This window comes from Oncorhynchus mykiss, chromosome 10, assembly GCF_013265735.2.
Source record: "Oncorhynchus mykiss isolate Arlee chromosome 10, USDA_OmykA_1.1, whole genome shotgun sequence".
NCBI lineage: Eukaryota > Metazoa > Chordata > Actinopteri > Salmoniformes > Salmonidae > Oncorhynchus > Oncorhynchus mykiss.
The window spans coordinates 85,818,508-85,841,007 of record NC_048574.1 but is presented as its reverse complement, the minus strand read 5'-3'; the positions used below and the strand labels follow the sequence as shown (position 1 = coordinate 85,841,007).

The window sequence follows — 22,500 nt, the reverse complement described above, 5'->3', positions numbered from 1 at the left end:
CAACAGGATGAATGAGATAACCAACAGGATGCATGAGATAAACCAACAGGATGAATGAGATAACCAACAGGATGCATGAGATAACCAACAGGATGGATGAGATAACCAACAGGATGAATGAGATAACCAACAGGATGCATGAGATAACCAACAGGATGCATGAGATAAACCAACAGGATGCAGGAGATAACCAACAGGATGAATGAGATAACCAACAGGATGCATGAGACAACCGACAGGATGCATGAGACAACAAACAGGATGCATGAGATAAACCAACAGGATGCATGAGATAACCAACAGGATAAATGAGATAAACCAACAGGATGAATGAGATAACCAACAGGATGAATGAGATAACCAACAGGATGCATGAGATAAACCAACAGGATGAATGAGATAACCAACAGGATGAATGAGATAACCAACAGGATGAATGAGATAACCAACAGGATAAATGAGATAAACCAACAGGATGAATGAGATAACCAACAGGATGAATGAGATAACCAACAGGATGCATGAGATAAACCAACAGGATGCATGAGATAACCAACAGGATGCATGAGATAAACCAACAGGATGCATGAGATAACCGACAGGATGCATGAGACAACCAACAGGATGAATGAGATAACCAACAGGATGCATGAGATAACCAACAGGATGCATGAGATAAACCAACAGGATGAATGAGATAAACCAACAGGATGCAGGAGATAACCAACAGGATGCATGAGATAAACCAACAGGATGCATAAGATAAACCAACAGGATGCAGGAGATAACCAACAGGATGAATGAGATAACCAACAGGATGCATGAGATAAACCAACAGGATGCAGGAGATAACCAACAGGATGAATGAGATAACCAACAGGATGCATGAGATAAACCAACAGGATGCATGAGATAACCAACAGGATGCATGAGATAACCAACAGGATGCATGAGATAAACCAACAGGATGCATGAGACAACCAACAGGATGCATGAGATAACCAACAAGATGCATGAGATAACCAACAGGATGAATGAGATAACCAACAGGATGCATGAGATAACCAACAGGATGAATGAGATAACCAACAGGATGCATGAGATAACCAACAGGATGCAGGAGATAAACCAACAGGATGAATGAGATAACCAACAGGATGCATGAGACAACCGACAGGATGCATGAGATAACCAACAGGATGCAGGAGATAAACCAACAGGATGCATGAGATAACCAACAGGATGCAGGAGATAAACCAACAGGATGAATGAGATAACCAACAGGATGAATGAGATAAACCAACAGGATGAATGAGATAACCAACAGGATGCATGAGACAACCGACAGGATGCATGAGATAACCAACAGGATGCAGGAGATAAACCAACAGGATGAATGAGATAACCAACAGGATGAATGAGATAACCAACAGGATGAATGAGATAAACCAACAGGATGAATTAGATAACCAACAGGATGAATGAGATAACCAACAGGATGCATGAGATAACCAACAGGATGCATGAGATAAACCAACAGGATGAATGAGATAACCAACAGGATGCATGAGATAACCGACAGGAAGCATGAGATAACCAACAGGATGCATGAGATAAACCAACAGGATGCATGAGACAACCGACAGGATGCATGAGATAACCAACAGGATGCATGAGATAACCAACAGGATGAATGAGATAACCAACAGGATGAATGAGATAACCAACAGGATGCATGAGATAACCAACAGGATGCATGAGATAAACCAACAGAATGCTTGAGATAACCGACAGGATGCATGAGATAACCAACAGGATGCATGAGATAACCAACAGGATGAATGAGATAACCAACAGGATGAATGAGATAACCAACAGGATGCATGAGATAACCAACAGGATGCATGAGTTAAACCAACAGAATGCATGAGATAACCCAACAGGATGAATGAGATAACCAACAGGATGCATGAGATAAACCAACAGGATGAATGAGATAAACCAACAGGATGAATGAGATAACCCAACAGGATGAATGAGATAACCAACAGGATGCATGAGATAAACCAACAGGATGAATGAGATAAACCAACAGGATGCATGAGACAACCAACAGGATGCAGGAGATAACCAACAGGATGCATGAGATAACCAACAGGATGCAGGAGATAACCAACAGGATGCATGAGATAAACCAACAGGATGCATAAGATAAACCAACAGGATGCAGGAGATAACCAACAGGATGAATGAGATAACCAACAGGATGCATGAGATAACCAACAGGATGCAGGAGATAAACCAACAGGATGAATGAGATAACCAACAGGATGCATGAGACAACCGACAGGATGCATGAGATAACCAACAGGATGCAGGAGATAAACCAACAGGATGAATGAGATAACCAACAGGATGAATGAGATAACCAACAGGATGCATGAGATAAACCAACAGGATGAATGAGATAACCAACAGGATGCATGAGACAACCGACAGGATGCATGAGATAACCAACAGGATGCAGGAGATAAACCAACAGGATGAATGAGATAACCAACAGGATGAATGAGATAACCAACAGGATGCATGAGATAACCAACAGGATGCAGGAGATAAACCAACAGGATGAATGAGATAACCAACAGGATGCATGAGACAACCGACAGGATGCATGAGATAACCAACAGGATGCAGGAGATAAACCAACAGGATGAATGAGATAACCAACAGGATGAATGAGATAACCAACAGGATGCATGAGATAAACCAACAGGATGAATGAGATGACCAACAGGATGCATGAGACAACCGACAGGATGCATGAGATAACCAACAGGATGCAGGAGATAAACCAACAGGATGAATGAGATAACCAACAGGATGAATGAGATAACCAACAGGATGCATGAGATAAACCAACAGGATGAATGAGATAACCAACAGGATGCATGAGACAACCGACAGGATGCATGAGATAACCAACAGGATGCAGGAGATAAACCAACAGGATGAATGAGATAACCAACAGGATGAATGAGATAACCAACAGGATGAATGAGATAAACCAACAGGATGAATGAGATAACCAACAGGATGAATGAGATAACCAACAGGATGCATGAGATAACCAACAGGATGCATGAGATAAACCAACAGGATGAATGAGATAACCAACAGGATGCATGAGATAACCGACAGGAAGCATGAGATAACCAACAGGATGCATGAGATAAACCAACAGGATGCGTGAGACAACCGACAGGATGCATGAGATAACCAACAGGATGCATGAGATAACCAACAGGATGAATGAGATAACCAACAGGATGAATGAGATAACCAACAGGATGCATGAGATAACCAACAGGATGCATGAGATAAACCAACAGAATGCATGAGATAACCCAACAGGATGCATGAGATAACCAACAGGATGCATGAGATAAACCAACAGGATGAATGAGATAAACCAACAGGATGCAGGAGATAAACCAACAGGATGAATGAGATAACCCAACAGGATGAATGAGATAACCAACAGGATGCATGAGATAACCAACAGGATGCATGAGATAAACCAACAGGATGAATGAGATAACCAACAGCATTAGTTCTGCTGCTTTGGACACATTTTGCATGTGTTAGAATCTTTTGAATTTGGGAGAGGACATTCAGCCCCGTAACCGGTACCGGTATAGAGAGAGGGTGGAGCTCCTCGTTCTGGTTCTGATCCTGGTTCTAACGTCTCTTCATCTCCGTAACCGGTATAGAGAGAGGGTGGAGCTCCTCGTTCTGGTTCTGATCCTGGTTCTAACGTCTCTTCATCTCCGTAACCGGTATAGAGAGAGGGTGGAGCTCCTCGTTCTGGTTCTGGTCCTCGTTCTAACGTCTCTTCATCTCCGTAACTGGTATAGAGAGAGGGTGGAGCTTCCCGTTCTGGTTCTGATCCAGGTTCTAACATCTCTTCATCTCCGTAACCGGTATAGAGAGAGGGTGGAGCTCCTCGTTCTGGTTCTGATTCTCGTTCTAACATCTCTTCATCTCCGTAACCGGTATAGAGAGAGGGTGGAGCTCCTCGTTCTGGTTCTGATCCTGGTTCTAACGTCTCTTCATCTCCGTAACCGGTATAGAGAGAGGGTGGAGCTTCCCGTTCTGGTTCTGATCCAGGTTCTAACATCTCTTCATCTCCGTAACCGGTATAGAGAGAGGGTGGAGCTCCTCGTTCTGGTTCTGATCCTCGTTCTAACGTCTCTTCATCTCCGTAACCGGTATAGAGAGAGGGTGGAGCTTCCCGTTCTGGTTCTGATCCTCGTTCTAACGTCTCTTCATCTCCGTAACCGGTATAGAGAGAGGGTGGAGCTCCTCGTTCTGGTTCTGATCCTGGTTCTAACGTCTCTTCATCTCCGTAACCGGTATAGAGAGAGGGTGGAGCTCCTCGTTCTGGTTCTGATCCTGGTTCTAACGTCTCTTCATCTCCGTAACCGGTATAGAGAGAGGGTGGAGCTCCTCGTTCTGGTTCTGATTCTCGTTCTAACGTCTCTTCATCCCCGTAACCTGTATAGAGAGAGGGTGGAGCTCCTCGTTCTGTTTCTGATCCTCGTTCTAACGTCTCTTCATCTCCGTAACCGGTATAGAGAGAGGGTGGAGCTTCCCGTTCTGGTTCTGATCCAGGTTCTAACATCTCTTCATCTCCGTAACCGGTATAGAGAGAGGGTGGAGCTCCTCGTTCTGGTTCTGGTCCTCGTTCTAACGTCTCGTCATCTCTTAACATGTTATGTTATGATCAGAGACTTTAGTCTTGGGTTAACCAAGATGACTGTTTTCTTGGTGGGATGTCTGACCAAAGGCTTTAGTCTTGGGTTAACCAAGATGACTGTTTTCTTGGTGTGATGTCTGACCAGAGGCTTTAGTTCTGGGTGAACCAAGATGACTGTTTTCTTGGTGTGATGTCTGACCAGAGGCTTTAGTTCTGGGTGAACCAAGATGACTGTTTTCTTGGTGGGATGTCTGACCATAGACTTTAGTTCTGGGTGAACCAAGATGACTGTTTTTTTGGTGGGATGTCTGACCAGAGGCTTTAGTTCTGGGTGAACCAAGATTACTGTTTTCTTGGTGTGATGTCTGACCAGAGACTTTAGTTCTGGATTAACCAAGATGTCTGTTTTCTTGGTGTGGTGTCTGACCAGAGATTTTAGTTCTTGGTTATTAACCCAAGATGACTGTCTTCTTGGTATGATGCCTGACCAGAGACTTTAGTTCTGGGTTAACCAAGATTACTGTTTTCTTGGTGTGGTGTGGTGGTGTGTGTGTGTGTGTGTGTGTGTGTGTGTGTGTGTGTGTGTGTGTGTGTGTGTGTGTGTGTGTGTGTGTGTGTGTGTGTGTGTGTGTGTGTGTGTGTGTGTGTGTGTGTGTGTGTGTGTGTGTGTGTGTGTGTGTGTGTGTGTGTGAATTCAGCATCCGTTCATCCATGTGTGTGTGTTCTGTCAGAGTGTTTTTGTGTGCTTGCATGTTCAGTGTATCCGTGCGTATGAACATGTGTGTGCGTGTGTCCATTCGTTCATGCGTGTGTACCCTTCCGTGTGTTCAGCGTGTGTATGTGTGTTTGTAGACCCAGGGATTTGGCTGGTCTTGTAGTCTCAGGGACAGATCTCTAGAGGAGTCGACCCAGTTCTTTCACATATATCACTGTAATTGTAGCTGCTGGCAAACCTTCCTGAGGGCTGGACTCACACACAGACAAACACACAGACAAACACACACACACACACACACACACACACACACACACACACACACACATGGACTGATTCCAGAGGCTGATCCAAAAAAAGAAGAAGAAGAAGAAGGGCGGTGGTGTATGTTTCATGATTAACTTCTCATGGTGTGATTGTAACAACATGCAGAAACTCGAGGTCTTTTGTTCACCCGAACTAGAATCCCAGCCGTGTATATTCCCCCTCGAGCCGATACCACAACGGCCCTCGAAGAACTACACTGGACTCTATGCAAACTGGAAACAACATATCCTGAGGCCGCATTTATTGTAGCTGTGGACTTCAACAAAGAAAATATGAGGAAAACGCTACCGGAAACCACATATCCTGAGGAAAACGCTACCGGAAACCACATATCCTGAGGAAAACGCTACCGGAAACCACATATCCTGAGGAAAACGCTACCGGAAACCACATATCCTGAGGAAAACGCTACTGGAAACCACATATCCTGAGGAAAATGCTACTGGAAACCACATATCCCGATGAAAACGCTACTGGAAACCACATATCCTGAGGAAAACGCTACTGGAAACCACATATCCTGAGGAAAACGCTACCGGAAACCACATATCCTGAGGAAAACGCTACTGGAAACCACATATCCTGAGGAAAACGCTACTGGAAACCACACATCCTTAGGAAAACGCTACTGGAAACCACATATCCTGAGGAAAACGCTACCGGAAACCACATATCCTGATGAAAACGCTACCGGAAACCACATATCCTGAGGAAAACGTTACCGGAAACCACATATCCTGAGGAAAACGCTACCGGAAACCACATATCCTGAGGAAAACGCTACTGGAAACCACATACCCTGAGGAAAACGCTACCGGAAACCACATATCCTGAGGAAAACGCTACTGGAAACCACATATCCTGAGGAAAACGCTACTGGAAACCACATATCCTGAGGAAAACCGTACCGGAAACCACATATCCTGAGGAAAACGCTACCGGAAACCACATATCCTGAGGAAAACGCTACCGGAAACCACATATCCTGAGGAAAACGCTACCGGAAACCACATATCCTGAGGAAAACGTGTCGTGGAAATTTCCTGTATTATCAAATCATGAGAGAGCAAACCACACACAAGTCAGAGTTATCATAAAGTCCATCTTTAATTATATATGAGCTTCACCATTGCCCTTTTTTGACTCTCAGATCAATTCAGTGTCTATAAATAAATTCTCTGAGAGTGCTTACAAAACAATTCTTAGTGTCATTTATAGCCAAGACACACCCCTCTCAACTCACATGACAAATAACAGATATTAGGAACATTACAAAGGAAGACTTTACTTGAGAGAGGAGTATCCCATAGCCAGACAGCATTAGCTATAAATTATCGTTCAGTCTGATCTCCTAAACGAAGTTCTAATCTCGTTCTTGGTACCACTTAGGACAACAACATTACCTCATCCAATGGCATATATCAATTGTCAATTCTAGATACTCCTCAAATACTGGACAATCCTGGACAAGATCAGAAAAGGCACTGAGCCTTCTAGGCCATATACTAAATCAAGATAAGGGCAACCTCAGAGGGGACATACAACAGTGAGCCTCCTAGGTCATATACTAGGTCAAGATAAGGGCAACCTTAGAGGGGACATACAATAGTGACCCTCCTAGGTCCTAGGTCATATACTAGGTCAAGATAAGGGCAACCTCAGAGGGGACATACAACACTGAGCCTCTTAGGTCTTAGGTCATATACTAGATCAAGATAAGGCCAACCTCAGAGGAGACATACAATAGTGAGCCTCCTAGGTCTTAGGTCATATACTAGGTCATATACTAGGGGCGGCAGGGTAGCCTAGTGGTTAGAGCGTTGGACTAGTAACTGGAAGGTTGCAAGTTCAAACCCCCGAGCTGACAAGGTACAAATCTGTCGTTCTGCCCCTGAACAGGCAGTTCCTGTTCCTAGGCCGTCATTGAAAATAAGAATTTGTTCTTAACTGACTTGCCTAGTTAAATAAAGGTAAAATAAAAAATAAAAAAAAGGTCAAGATAAGGGCAACCTCAGAGGGGACATGTAATAGTGAGCCTCTTAGGTCCTAGGTCATATACTAGGTCAAGATAAGGGCAACCTCAGAGGGGACATGTAATAGTTACAGACACATTCCCATAAGAAGACTCCCTTCCTATAGGCATGAACTCAAACAGGAAGTACCTGCGCTATGGACTATTCAACGCTGGTCTGACCAATCGGAATCCATGCTTCAAGATTGTTTTGATCATGTGGACTGGGATATGTTTTTTGGGTGGCCTCTGAGAATAATATCAACGAATACACGGTCTTAGTTTATCAGGAAGTGTACAGGGGATGTTGTTCCCACTGTGACTATTAAAACCAGTGGCTGAGTTCATCAGAAAGTGTACAGGGGATGTTGTTCCCACTGTGACTATTAAAACCAGTGGCTGAGTTCATCAGGAAGTGTACAGGGGATGTTGTTCCCACTGTGACTATTAAAACCAGTGGCTGAGTTCATCAGGAAGTGTGTAAGGGGATGTTGTTCCCACTGTGACTATTAAAACCAGTGGCTGAGTTCATCAGGAAGTGTACAGGGGATGTTGTTCCCACTGTGACTATTAAAACCAGTGGCTGAGTTCATCAGGAAGTGTATAGGGGATGTTGTTCCCACTGTGACTATTAAAACCAGTGGCTTAGTTCATCAGGAAGTGTACAGGGGATGTTGTTCCCACTGTGACTATTAAAACCAGTGGCTGAGTTCATCAGGAAGTGTACAGGGGATGTTGTTCCCACTGTGACTATTAAAACCTACCAAAACCAGAAACCGTGAATAGATGGAAGCATTCGCGCAAAACTGAAAGCGCAAACTACTGCATTTAATTTAACCATAGCAAGGCGACAAACAGTTATTCTGATCGTAGACTTTAGAAAACCCCCTATCCACATCGAAGGGAGAAGGTGGAAAGTTCCTCGGCTTACACATCACTGACAAACCGAAATGGTCCACCCACACAGACAGTGTGGTGAAGAAGGTGCAACAGCGCTTCTTCAACTTCAGGAGGCTGAAGAAATTTGGCTTGGCACCCAATTTGACATTTGCTCAGTACATTGTTTTCACTGAGGAAGTGTACAAGTCTCCTGTTAATGATAATGCAGAGGATTTTCCCAAGGTTGCTGTTGCTGTTGATGCAAATCCCACGGTAGTTATTGGGGTTAAATTTGTCTTCTTTTTTTGTGGATTGGGGTGATCAGTCTTTGGTTCCAAATACTCTCTCTCACACACACACACAAACAGCTCATTGTCTGTTCACCTGTCTGGCGAGAACTGCCTGTTGAACTGCATTATGGGACAAAGCTGTGGAGAACGTGACTGTTAGTCTATGTGTGTGTGTGACTAACTAGGGCAGCAGACTCTGAGGAGGAAGAGAGCTAGGGCACCCTTAATTAGAGAAAGTCTGTCTGTCTCTCTCTCTCTCTATCTCTCTCTCTCTGTCTCTCTCTCTCTGTCTCTCTGTCTGTCTGTCTGTCTGTCTGTCTGTCTGTCTGTCTGTCTGTCTGTCTGTCTGTCTGTCTGTCTGTCTGTCTGTCTGTCTGTCTGTCTGTCTGTCTGTCTGTCTCTCACTCTCTCTCACTCTCACACCATTGGTTAGAGCCTGTAAGTAAGCATTTCACTGTAAGGTGAACCTGTAAGGTGTAACCTGTTGTATTCGTCGCACGTGACAAATAAACGTTGATTTGATTAGATCTCTCGTCCTCTCTCTATCTTTCTCTCTCTTTCTCTGTCTCTCTGTCTCTGTCTCCTGCTCTCTCTCTCTCCTCTCTCTCACTCTCCTCTCTCTCCTCTCTCACTCTCCTCTCTACTCTCCTCTCTCTCCTCTGCTCTGCTCTCCTCTCCTCTCCTCTCTGTCTCTCCTTCTCACTGTGTGACCTATAGCAGTCTGTGTGTGTCATCCTACGTTTCCCCAGTTTCGGTTCTTGAGGCAGCTGCTACAGATTCTTTAGGGTCAGAGAGAGAGAGAGGAGAGGGCACAGAGATACAGAGAGAGAGGAGAGGGCACAGAGATACAGAGAGAGAGGAGAGGGCACAGAGAGAGAGGAGAGGGCACAGAGATACAGAGAGAGAGGAGAGGGCACAGAGAGAGAGGAGAGGGCACAGAGAGAGAGGAGAGGGCACAGAGATACAGAGAGAGAGGAGAGGGCACAGAGAGAGAGGAGAGGGCACAGAGATACAGAGAGAGAGAGAGGGAGAGGGTACAGAGATACAGCGAGAGAGAGAGAGGGCACAGAGATACACAGAGAGAGGGAGAGGGCACAGAGATACAGAGAGAGAGGGAGAGGGCACAGAGATACAGAGAGAGAGGGAGAGGGCACAGAGATACAGAGAGAGAGGGAGAGGGCACAGAGATACAGAGAGAAAAGGAGAGGGCACAGAGATACAGTGAGAGAGGGCACAGAGATACAGAGAGAGAGAGGGAGAGGGCACAGAGATACAGAGAAAGAGGGAGAGGGCACAGAGATACACCGAGAGAGAGGAGAGGGCACAGAGAGAGAGAGAGGGCACAGAGATACACAGAGAGAGGGAGAGGGCACAGAGATACACAGAGAGAGGGAGAGGGCACAGAGATACAGAGAGAGAGGGAGAGGGCACATATATACACAGAGAGAGGGAGGGCAGAGATACAGAGAGAGAGGGAGAGGGCAGAGATACACAGAGAGAGGGAGGGCAGAGATACAGAGAGAGAGGGAGGGCAGAGATACAGAGAGAGAGGGAGGGCACAGAGATACAGAGCGAGAGAGAGAGGAGAGGGCACAGAGAGTTGGCTACAACACCATTGTTTCTCTGTCTGTAGTGTGATTTGCTGACTACCAGACTAGAGGAACCAACTGCACAGCTAGACACACTCCATTCAAACAGTCACATTGTGTTAACCTACTGTCAAACACACATACACACACACAGAAAATTGCATATCACAGGTTCAAGTCTCCTTGACAACCTTTCTTGTGGTTTATTCCTGGTCAGATAGCTAGCAACAATGACAAGACTGTGGTTTTATTATGATACTGAATGGTCAGATAGCTAGCAACAATGACAAGACTGTGGTGTTATGATACTGAATGGTCAGATAGCTAGCATCAATGACAAGACTGTGGTTTTATGATACTGAATGTGAATGGTCAGATAGCTAGCATCAATGACAAGACTGTGTTGTTATTATGATACTGAATGGTCAGATAGCTAGCAACAATGACAAGACTGTGGTGTTATTATGATACTGAATGGTCAGATAGCTAGCAACAATGACAAGACTGTGGTGTTATGATACTGAATGTGAATGGTCAGATAGCTAGCATCAATGACAAGACTGTGGTTTTATGATACTGAATGTGAATGGTCAGATAGCTAGCATCAATGACAAGACTGTGGTTTTATGATACTGAATGTGAATGGTCAGATAGCTAGCAACAATGACAAGACTGTGGTTTTATGATACTGAATGTGAATGGTCAGATAGCTAGCATCAATGACAAGACTGTGTTTTTTTGATACTGAATGGTCAGATAGCTAGCATCAATGACAAGACTGTGGTTTTATGATACTGAATGTGAATGGTCAGATAGCTAGCATCAATGACAAGACTGTGTTTTTTTGATACTGAATGGTCAGATAGCTAGCATCAATGACAAGACTGTGGTGTTATTATGATACTGAATGGTCAGATAGCTAGCATCAATGACAATACTGTGGTTTTTTGATACTGAATGGTCAGATAGCTAGCATCAATGACAAGACTGTGGTTTTAGGATACTGGTCAGATAGCTAGCATCAATGACAAGACTGTGGTTTTTTGATACTGAATGGTCAGATAGCTAGCATCAATGACAAGACTGTGGTTTTAGGATACTGAATGGTCAGATAGCTAGCAACAATGACAAGACTGTGGTGTTATTATGATACTGAATGGTCAGATAGCTAGCAACAATGACAAGACTGTGGTGTTATTATGATACTGAATGGTCAGATAGCTAGCAACAATGACAAGACTGTGGTGTTATGATACTGAATGGTCAGATAGCTAGCATCAATGACAAGACTGTGGTTTTTTGATACTGAATGTGAATGGTCAGATAGCTAGCATCAATGACAAGACTGTGGTGTTATTATGATACTGAATGGTCAGATAGCTAGCATCAATGACAAGACTGTGGTGTTATTATGATACTGAATGGTCAGATAGCTAGCATCAATGACAAGACTGTGGTGTTATTATGATACTGAATGGTCAGATAGCTAGCATCAATGACAAGACTGTGGTGTTATGATACTGAATGGCCAGATAGCTAGCAACAATGACAAGACTGTGGTGTTATTATGATACTGAATGGTCAAATAGCTAGCATCAATGACAAGACTGTGGTTTTATGATACTGAATGGTCAGATAGCTAGCAACAATGACACGACTAGCTAACCAACAACTGTAACGATGTATTTGAGAATCAACAAGTGCTCATTGTGTAAATGTTTTTATGTGGTCAATAAACATTTGGTGAGTAAATATAGTTGATATGTTGTCAATAATCCTATGATTGTAAATCCACCCGTCTCGGATGGGCGCACAATGATTTTGTAGGTAAACGTGCCGTCTACGCCAAATTCAGACCATTTTCTTTAGTTTGGTGTTTTGTTACAGTGTCTGGTCTGCTACAGTGTGTTGGATAGAGAGATGGATAGAGAAATGGGAAGAGAAATGGATAGAGAGATGGATAGAGAGATGGATAGAGAGATGGATAGAGAGATGGATAGAGAAATGGATAGAGAGATGGATAGAGAGAGGGATAGAGAGATGGATAGAGAAATTGGAAGAGAGATGGATAGAGAGAGGGATAGAGAGAGGGATAGAGAGAGGGATAGAGAGAGGGATAGAGAGAGGGATAGAGAGATGGATAGAGAGATGGATAGAGAGATGGATAGAGAGATGGATAGAGAGAGGGATAGAGAGATGGATAGAGAGAGGGATAGAGAGATGGATAGAGAGATGGATAGAGAGATGGATAGAGAGAGGGATAGAGAGAGGGATAGAGAGATGGATAGAGAGATGGATAGAGAGATGGATAGAGAAATGGATAGAGAGAACGAGAAAGAGAGAGAGAAGGATAAACTGTGTCTGTGAGAGAGAGAGAAATTAGGGATGAGGTTGAGGTTTTAGTGTTTGCTTTGTGTGTGTGTGTGTGTGTGTGTGTGTGTGTGTGTGTGTGTGTGTGTGTGTGTGTGTGTGTGTGTGTGTGTGTGTGTGTGTGTGTGTGTGTGTGTGTGTGTGTGTGTGTGTGTGTGTGTGTGTGTGTGTGTGTGTGTGTGTGTGTGTGTGCTCCAGGGACAGCCATTTGCATGCAGTGCTAGTTCCCACTGCAGAAAATAGTAGAGGGGAAGGGGGAGAGGAGAGGAGAGGAGAGGGGAGTTCAGAGCACTCTGATTGGTCAAGGAGTTGCTAGACAACAGATGTCCGGCTGGCTGGGAGGTAGACTACCTGTGGCGGAGAGAGAGGGATTTAGAGAGAGAGAGAGGGATTGAGAGAGAGGGAGATATATAAAGAGAAAGCGAGTGAGGGAGAGAGAAAGGAAGTTGAGAGAGAGAGAGATGGACAGATTAGTGACCTTGCTCCCAGGGCTGATGATCGTATAATGGGTAGGTTGTCCTTGGTCCTGTTGATTTAAAAGTATTATTCACTCTGTCCTCCTCTCCTCCATCTCTCTCCTCCATCTCTCCTCTCTCCATCTCTCCCTCCTTCCTCTCTCCATCTCTCTCCTCCATCTCTCCTCTCTCCATCTCTCCCTCCTTCCTCTCTCCATCTCTCCCTCCTTCCTCTCTCCATCTCTCTTTCACTCTCTCTCTTTCTCCTTCATTTCTCTCCATCTCTCTCTCCTTCATCTCTCCCTCCCTCCACTCTCCATCTCTCCATCTCTCCCTCCTTCCTCTCTCCATCTCTCCTCCATCTCTCCCTCTCTCTTCTCTCCATCTCTCCCTCCCTCCACTCTCCTCCATCTCTCCCCCTCTCCTCTCTCCATCTCTCTCCTCCATCTCTCCCTCTCTCCACTCTCCTCCATCTCTCCCTCCCTCCCTCCACTCTCCTCCATCTCTCCATTTCTCTCCTCCATCTCTCCCTCTCTCCTCTCTCCATCTCTCTCCTCCATCTCTCCCTCTCTCCTCTCTCCATCTCTCTCCTCCATCTCTCCCTCCCTCCACTCTCCTCCATCTCTCCCTCCCTCCCTCCACTCTCCTCCATCTCTCCATCTCTCTCCTCCATCTCTCCCTCTCTCCTCTCTCCATCTCTCTCCTCCATCTCTCCCTCTCTCCTCTCTCCTCCATCTCTCCCTCTCTCCTCTCTCCATCTCTCTCCTCCATCTCTCCCTCCATCCTATTCTCTCCATCTCTCTCCTCCATCTCTCCATCTCTCTTTCACTCTCTCTCTTTCTCCTTCATTTCTCTCCATCTCTGCCACACTCCAGCTCTTTTCATCTCTCTCTTCTAGGAATCGACACTCACGCAAACACATGTCTGTCTGACCCCTCTCTTTGTCTCTCTCTCTCTCTCTCTCTCTCTCTCTCTCTCTCTCTCTCTCCCCATCTCTCTGTCGCTCTCTCCCCCTCTCTGTCCTGAGGCAAAGTGGAACTGGGTCGTCTTGACTCACCGGTTCCGAATCAGAGTCACTTGACACAGTTCTGATTTGAATTGTTTGAACGTGACTCTGAATCACTATGGAACTCACAGAATCCAATGGAATCGTTTTGTTCCGATTCACACAGTAAATTGATACAGTATCAAGTCACTGATTCCTAGAAAGCAGCAGAGAATCCTTATGATGAACCTTAGTAGTAGAATATAAAAGAGTAGATAGAATAAAGTAGATTAAAGTAGGGTAAAATAGAATAGACTAAAGTAGAGTAGAATAGAATAAAGTAGATTAAAGTAGGGTAGAATAGAATAGACTAAAGTAGAGTAGAATAGAATAAAGTAGATTAAAGTAGGGTAAAATAGAATAGACTAAAGTAGAGTAGAATAGAATAAAGTAGATTAAAGTAGGGTAGAATAGAATAGACTAAAGTAGAGTAGAATAGAATAAAGTAGATTGAAGTAGGGTAGAATAGAATAGACTAAAGTAGAGTAGAATAGAATAAAGTAGATTGAAGTAGGGTAGAATAGAATAGACTAAAGTAGAGTAGAATAGAATAAAGTAGATTAAAGTAGGGTAGAATAGAATAGACTAAAGTAGAGTAGAATAGAATAAAGTAGATTGAAGTAGGGTAGAATAGAATAGACTAAAGTAGAGTAGAATAGAATAAAGTAGATTATAGTAGGGTAGAATAGAATAAAGTAGATTGAAGTAGGGTAGAATAGAATAGACTAAAGTAGAGTAGAATAGAATAAAGTAGATTAAAGTAGGGTAGAATAGAATAGACTAAAGTAGAGTAGAATAGAATAAAGTAGATTAAAGTAGGGTAGAATAGAATAGACTAAAGTAGAGTAGAATAGAATAAAGTAGATTGAAGTAGGGTAGAATAGAATAGACTAAAGTAGAGTAGAATAGAATAAAGTAGATTAAAGTAGGGTAGAATAGAATAGACTAAAGTAGAGTAGATAGAATAAAGTAGATTAAAGTAGGGTAGAATAGAATAGACTAAAGTAGAGTAGAATAGAATAAAGTAGATTAAAGTAGGGTAGAATAGAATAGACTAAAGTAGAGTAGAATAGAATAAAGTAGAGTAGAATAGAATAAAGAAGATTAAAGAGGAGTAGAAAATAATAGTGGAGTAGGGTAGAATAAAGTAGAATAGAGTATGGTAGAATAAAGTAGAATAGAGTAGGGTGTATTAAAGTAGAATAGAGTAGTGTAGAATATAGTAGGGTAGAATATAGTAGAATAGAGTAGGGTAGAATAAAGTAGAATAGAGTAGGGTAGAATAAAGTAGAATAGAGTAGGGTAGAATAAAGTAGGGTAGATTAAAGTAGAATAGAGTAGGGTTGAATATAGTAGGGTAGAATAAAGTAGAGTAGGGTAGATTAAAGTAGAGTAGAGTAGGGTAGAATATAGTAGGGTAGAATAAAGTACAGTAGTGTAGGGTAGAATATAATATAATAGAATAAAGTAGAGTAGAGTAGGGTAGAATATAGTAGGGTAGAATAAAGTAGAGTAGAGTAGGGTAGAATACAATATAATAGAATAAAGTGGAGTAGAGTAGAGTAGATTAAAGTAGAGTAGAGTAGGGTAGAATATAATATAATAGAATAAAGTAGAGTAGAGTAGGGTAGAATATAATATAATAGAATAAAGTAGAGTAGAGTAGGGTATAATATAGTAGGGTAGAATAAAGTAGAGTAGAGTAGGGTAGAATATAGTAGGGTAGAATAAAGTAGAGTAGAGTAGGGTAGAATATAATATAATAGAATAAAGTGGAGTAGAGTAGAATATAATAAAATAAAGTAGAATAGAGTAGGGTAGAATAAAGTAGAATAGAGTAGGGTGGAATAAAGTAGATTAGAGTAGGGTAGATTAAAGTAGAATATAGTAGGGTAGAATAAAGTAGAATAGAGTAGGGTGGAATAAAGTAGATTAGAGTAGGGTAGATTAAAGTAGAATAGAGAAGAGCAGAATAGGATAGATTAAAGTAGAATAGAGTAGGGTAGAATAAAGTAGGATAGAGTAGGGTAGAATAAAGTAGAATATAGTAGGGTAGAATAAAGTAGAGTAGAGTAGGGTTGAATATAATATAATAGAATAAAGTAGAGTAGAGTAGGGTATAATATAGTAGGGTAGAATATAGTAGGGTAGAATGAAGTAGAGTAGGGTAGATTAAAGTAGAGTAGAGTAGGGTAGAATATAATATAATAGAATAAAGTGGAGTAGAGTAGAGTAGATTAAAGTAGAGTAGAGTAGGGTAGAATATAGTAGGGTAGAATGAAGTAGAGTAGGGTAGATTAAAGTAGAGTAGAGTAGGGTAGAATATAATATAATAAAGTAGAATAGAGTAGGGTAGAATAAAGTAGAATAGAGTAGGGTGGAATAAAGTAGATTAGAGTAGGGTAGATTAAAGTAGAATATAGTAGGGTAGAATAAAGTAGAATAGAGTAGGGTGGAATAAAGTAGATTAGAGTAGGGTAGATTAAAGTAGAATAGAGAAGAGCAGAATAGGATAGATTAAAGTAGAATAGAGTAGGGTAGAGTAAAGTAGAATAGAGTAGGGTAGAATAAAGTAGAATAGGGTAGGGTAGAATAAAGTAGAATAGAGTAGGGTAGAATAAAGTAGAATAGAGTAGGGTAAATAAAGTAGCATATAGTAGGGTAGATTAAAGTAGAATAGAGTAGGGTAGAATAGAGTAGGGTAGAATAGAGTAGGGTAAAATAAAGTAGGGTCGATTAAAGTAGAATAGAGTAGGGTTGAACATAGTAGGGTAGAATGAAGTAGAGTAGGGTAGATTAAAGTAGAGTAGAGTAGGGTAGAATATAGTAGGGTAGAATGAAGTAGAGTAGGGTAGATTAAAGTAGAGTAGAGTAGGGTAGAATAGAGTAGGGTAGAATATAGTAGGGTAGAATGAAGTAGAGTAGGGTAGATTAAAGTAGAGTAGAGTAGGGTAGAATATAATATAATAGAATAAAGTGGAGTAGAGTAGAGTAGATTAAAGTAGAGTAGAGTAGGGTAGAATATAGTAGGGTAGAATGAAGTAGAGTAGGGTAGATTAAAGTAGAGTAGAGTAGGGTAGAATATAGTAGGGTAGAATGAAGTAGAGTAGGGTAGATTAAAGTAGAGTAGAGTAGGGTAGAATATAGTAGGGTAGAATGAAGTAGAGTAGGGTAGATTAAAGTAGAGTAGAGTAGGGTAGAATATAGTAGGGTAGAATAAAGTAGAGTAGAGTAGGGTTGAATATAGTAGGGTAGAATGAAGTAGAGTAGAGTAGGGTTGAATATAGTAGGGTAGAATAAAGTAGAGTAGAGTAGGGTTGAATATAGTAGGGTAGAATGAAGTAGAGTAGGGTAGAATAAAGTAGAGTAGAGTAGGGTAGAATATAGTAGGGTAGAATAAAGTAGAGTAGAGTAGGGTTGAATATAGTAGGGTAGAATGAAGTAGAGTAGAGTAGGGTTGAATATAGTAGGGTAGAATAAAGTAGAGTAGAGTAGGGTTGAATATAGTAGGGTAGAATGAAGTAGAGTAGGGTAGAATAAAGTAGAGTAGAGTAGGGTAGAATATAGTAGGGTAGAATAAAGTAGAGTAGAGTAGGGTTGAATATAGTAGGGTAGAATAAAGTAGAGTAGAGTAGGGTAGAATATAATATAATAGAATAAAGTGGAGTAGAGTAGAATATAATAAAATAAAGTAGAATAGAGTAGGGTAGAATAAAGTAGAATAGAGTAGGGTGGAATAAAGTAGATTAGAGTAGGGTAGATTAAAGTAGAATATAGTAGGGTAGAATAAAGTAGAATAGAGTAGGGTGGAATAAAGTAGATTAGAGTAGGGTAGATTAAAGTAGAATAGAGAAGAGCAGAATAGGATAGATTAAAGTAGAATAGAGTAGGGTAGAGTAAAGTAGAATAGAGTAGGGTAGAATAAAGTAGAATAGGGTAGGGTAGAATAAAGTAGAATAGAGTAGGGTAGAATAAAGTAGAATAGAGTAGGGTAAATAAAGTAGCATATAGTAGGGTAGATTAAAGTAGAATAGAGTAGGGTAGAATAGAGTAGGGTAGAATAGAGTAGGGTAAAATAAAGTAGGGTCGATTAAAGTAGAATAGAGTAGGGTTGAACATAGTAGGGTAGAATGAAGTAGAGTAGGGTAGATTAAAGTAGAGTAGAGTAGGGTAGAATATAGTAGGGTAGAATGAAGTAGAGTAGGGTAGATTAAAGTAGAGTAGAGTAGGGTAGAATAGAGTAGGGTAGAATATAGTAGGGTAGAATGAAGTAGAGTAGGGTAGATTAAAGTAGAGTAGAGTAGGGTAGAATATAATATAATAGAATAAAGTGGAGTAGAGTAGAGTAGATTAAAGTAGAGTAGAGTAGGGTAGAATATAGTAGGGTAGAATGAAGTAGAGTAGGGTAGATTAAAGTAGAGTAGAGTAGGGTAGAATATAGTAGGGTAGAATGAAGTAGAGTAGGGTAGATTAAAGTAGAGTAGAGTAGGGTAGAATATAGTAGGGTAGAATGAAGTAGAGTAGGGTAGATTAAAGTAGAGTAGAGTAGGGTAGAATATAGTAGGGTAGAATAAAGTAGAGTAGAGTAGGGTTGAATATAGTAGGGTAGAATGAAGTAGAGTAGAGTAGGGTTGAATATAGTAGGGTAGAATAAAGTAGAGTAGAGTAGGGTTGAATATAGTAGGGTAGAATGAAGTAGAGTAGGGTAGAATAAAGTAGAGTAGAGTAGGGTAGAATATAGTAGGGTAGAATAAAGTAGAGTAGAGTAGGGTTGAATATAGTAGGGTAGAATGAAGTAGAGTAGAGTAGGGTTGAATATAGTAGGGTAGAATAAAGTAGAGTAGAGTAGGGTTGAATATAGTAGGGTAGAATGAAGTAGAGTAGGGTAGAATAAAGTAGAGTAGAGTAGGGTAGAATATAGTAGGGTAGAATAAAGTAGAGTAGAGTAGGGTTGAATATAGTAGGGTAGAATGAAGTAGAGTAGAGTAGGGTTGAATATAGTAGGGTTGATTAAAGTAGAGTAGAGTAGGGTAGAATATAGTAGGGTAGAATAAAGTAGAGTAGAGTAGGGTAGAATATAGTAGGGTAGAATAAAGTAGAGTAGAGTAGGGTAGAATATAGTAGGGTAGATTAAAGTAGAGTAGGGTAGGGTAGAATATAGTAGGGTAGATTAAAGTAGAGTAGAGTAGGGTAGAATATAGTAGGGTAGAATAAAGTAGAGTAGAGTAGGGTAGAATATAATATAATAGAATAAAGTAGAGTAGAGTAGAATATAATAAAATAAAGTAGAATAGAGTAGGGTAGAATAAAGTAGAATAGAGTAGGGTAGAATACAGTAGAATAGAATACAGTAGAATACAATACAGTAGAATAGAATACAGTAGAATACAATACAGTAGAATAGAATACAGTAGAATAGAATACAGTAGAATAGAATACAGTAGAATACAATACAGTAGAATAGAATACAGTAGAATAGAATACAGTAGAATAGAATACAGTAGAATAGAAAACAGTAGAATAGAATACAGTAGAATAGAATACAGTAGAATATAATATAGTAGAATAGAAAACAGTAGAATAGAATACAGTAGAATAGAATACAGTAGAATAGAATACAGTAGAATAGAAAACTGTAGAATAGAATACAGTAGAATATAATATAGTAGAATAGAATACAGTAGAATATAATACAGTAGAATATAATATAGTAGAATAGAAAACAGTAGAATAGAATACAGTAGAATACAATACAGTAGAATAGAATACAGTAGAATAGAAAACTGTAGAATAGAATACAGTAGAATATAATATAGTAGAATAGAATACAGTAGAATATAATACAGTAGAATATAATATAGTAGAATAGAAAACAGTAGAATAGAATACAGTAGAATACAATACAGTAGAATAGAATACAGTAGAATAGAATACAGTAGAGTATAATATAGTAGAATAGAAAACAGTAGAATAGAATACAGTAGAATAGAATACAGTAGAATAGAATACAGTAGAGTATAATATAGTAGAATAGAAAACTGTAGAATAGAATACAGTAGAATATAATATAGTAGAATAGAATACAGTAGAATATAATACAGTAGAATATAATATAGTAGAATAGAAAACAGTAGAATAGAATACAGTAGAATACAATACAGTAGAATAGAATACAGTAGAATAGAATACAGTAGAGTATAATATAGTAGAATAGAATACAGTAGAATAGAATACAGTAGAATAGAATACAGTAGAATAGAATACAGTAGAATAGAATACAGTAGAATACAATACAGTAGAATAGAATACAGTAGAATAGAATACAGTAGAATACAATACAGTAGAATACAATACAGTAGAATAGAATACAGTAGAGTATAATATAGTAGAATAGAAAACAGTAGAATATAATACAGTAGAATATAATATAGTAGAATAGAATACAGTAGAATATAATATAGTAGAATAGAATACAGTAGAATATAATATAGTAGAATATAATATAGTAGAATAGAATACAGTAGAATATAATATAGTAGAATAGAATACAGTAGAATATAATATAGTAGAATATAATATAGTAGAATAGAATACAGTAGAATATAATATAGTAGAATAGAATACAGTAGAATAGAAAACAGTAGAATAGAATACAGTAGGATAGAATACAGTAGAGTATAATATAGTAGAATAGAAAACAGTGGAATAGAATACAGTAGAATAGAATACAGTAGAATATAATATAGTAGAATAGAAAACAGTAGAATAGAATACAGTAGGATAGAATACAGTAGAGTATAATATAGTAGAATAGAATACAGTAGAATAGAATACAGTAGAATAGAATACAGTAGAATAGAATACAGTAGAATATAATACAGTAGAATATAATATAGTAGAATAGAAAACAGTAGAATAGAATACAGTAGAATACAATACAGTAGAATAGAATACAGTAGAATAGAATACAGTAGAATAGAATACAGTAGGATACAATACAGTAGAGTATAATATAGTAGAATAGAATACAGTAGAATAGAATACAGTAGAATACAATACAGTAGAATATAATACAGTAGAATAGAATACAGTAGAATAGAAAACAGTAGAATAGAATACAGTAGAATAGAATACAGTAGAATAGAATACAGTAGAATACAATACAGTAGGGTAGAATACAGTAGAATAGAATACAGTAGAATAGAATACAGTAGAATATAATATAGTAGAATAGAATACAGTAGAATAGAATACAGTAGGGTAGAATACAGTAGAATACAATACAGTAGAATAGAATACAGTAGAATAGAATACAGTAGAATAGAATACAGTAGAATATAATATAGTAGAATATAATATAGTAGAATAGAAAACAGTAGAATAGAATACAGGAGAATAGAATACAGTAGACTAGAATACAGTAGAATAGAATACAGTGGAATAGAATACAGTAGAATAGAATACAGTAGAATATAATATGGTAGAATAGAAAACAGTAGAATAGAATACAGTAGGATAGAATACAGTAGAGTATAATATAGTAGAATAGAATACAGTAGAATAAAATACAGTAGAATAGAATACAGTAGAATAGAATACAGTAGAATAGAATACAGTAGAATATAATACAGTAGAATAGAATACAGTAGAATAGAAAACAGTAGAATACAGTAGAATAGAATACAGTAGAATAGAATACAGTAGAATAGAATACAGTAGAATAGAATACAGTAGAATAGAATACAGTAGAATACAATACAGTAGAATAGAATACAGTAGAATAGAATATAGTAGAATATAATATAGTAGAATAGAAAACAGTAGAATAGAAAACAGTAGAATAGAATACAGTAGAATAGAATACAGTAGAATACAATACAGTAGAATAGAATACAGTAGAATACAATACAGTAGAATAGAATACAGTAGAATAGAATACAGTAGAATATAATATAGTAGAATAGAATACAGTAGAATAGAAAACAGTAGAATAGAATACAGTAGAATAGAATACAGTAGAATAGAATACAGTAGAATAGAATACAGTAGAATATAATATA

The 22,500-nt window shown here is 39.5% G+C and overlaps 1 protein-coding gene across 7 annotated transcripts in view; it reads left to right on the top strand.

Annotated features, from left to right (window-relative positions):
- Nucleotides 1-22,500, top strand: part of LOC110512934 (calcium/calmodulin-dependent protein kinase type II delta chain) — an 87,929-nt gene that overhangs the window by 6,302 nt on the left and 59,127 nt on the right. The window contains exon 1 of one of the 7 annotated variants that reach the window (XM_036934346.1): nucleotides 13,395-13,449. The exons of the other annotated variants lie outside the window; for them this stretch is intronic. Within the exon in view, the coding sequence (XP_036790241.1) occupies nucleotides 13,446-13,449 (4 nt within the window). The 5' untranslated portion in view covers nucleotides 13,395-13,445. Of the gene's footprint in view, nucleotides 1-13,394; nucleotides 13,450-22,500 lie in introns of those variants that run through there. 7 annotated transcript variants of the gene reach the window in all.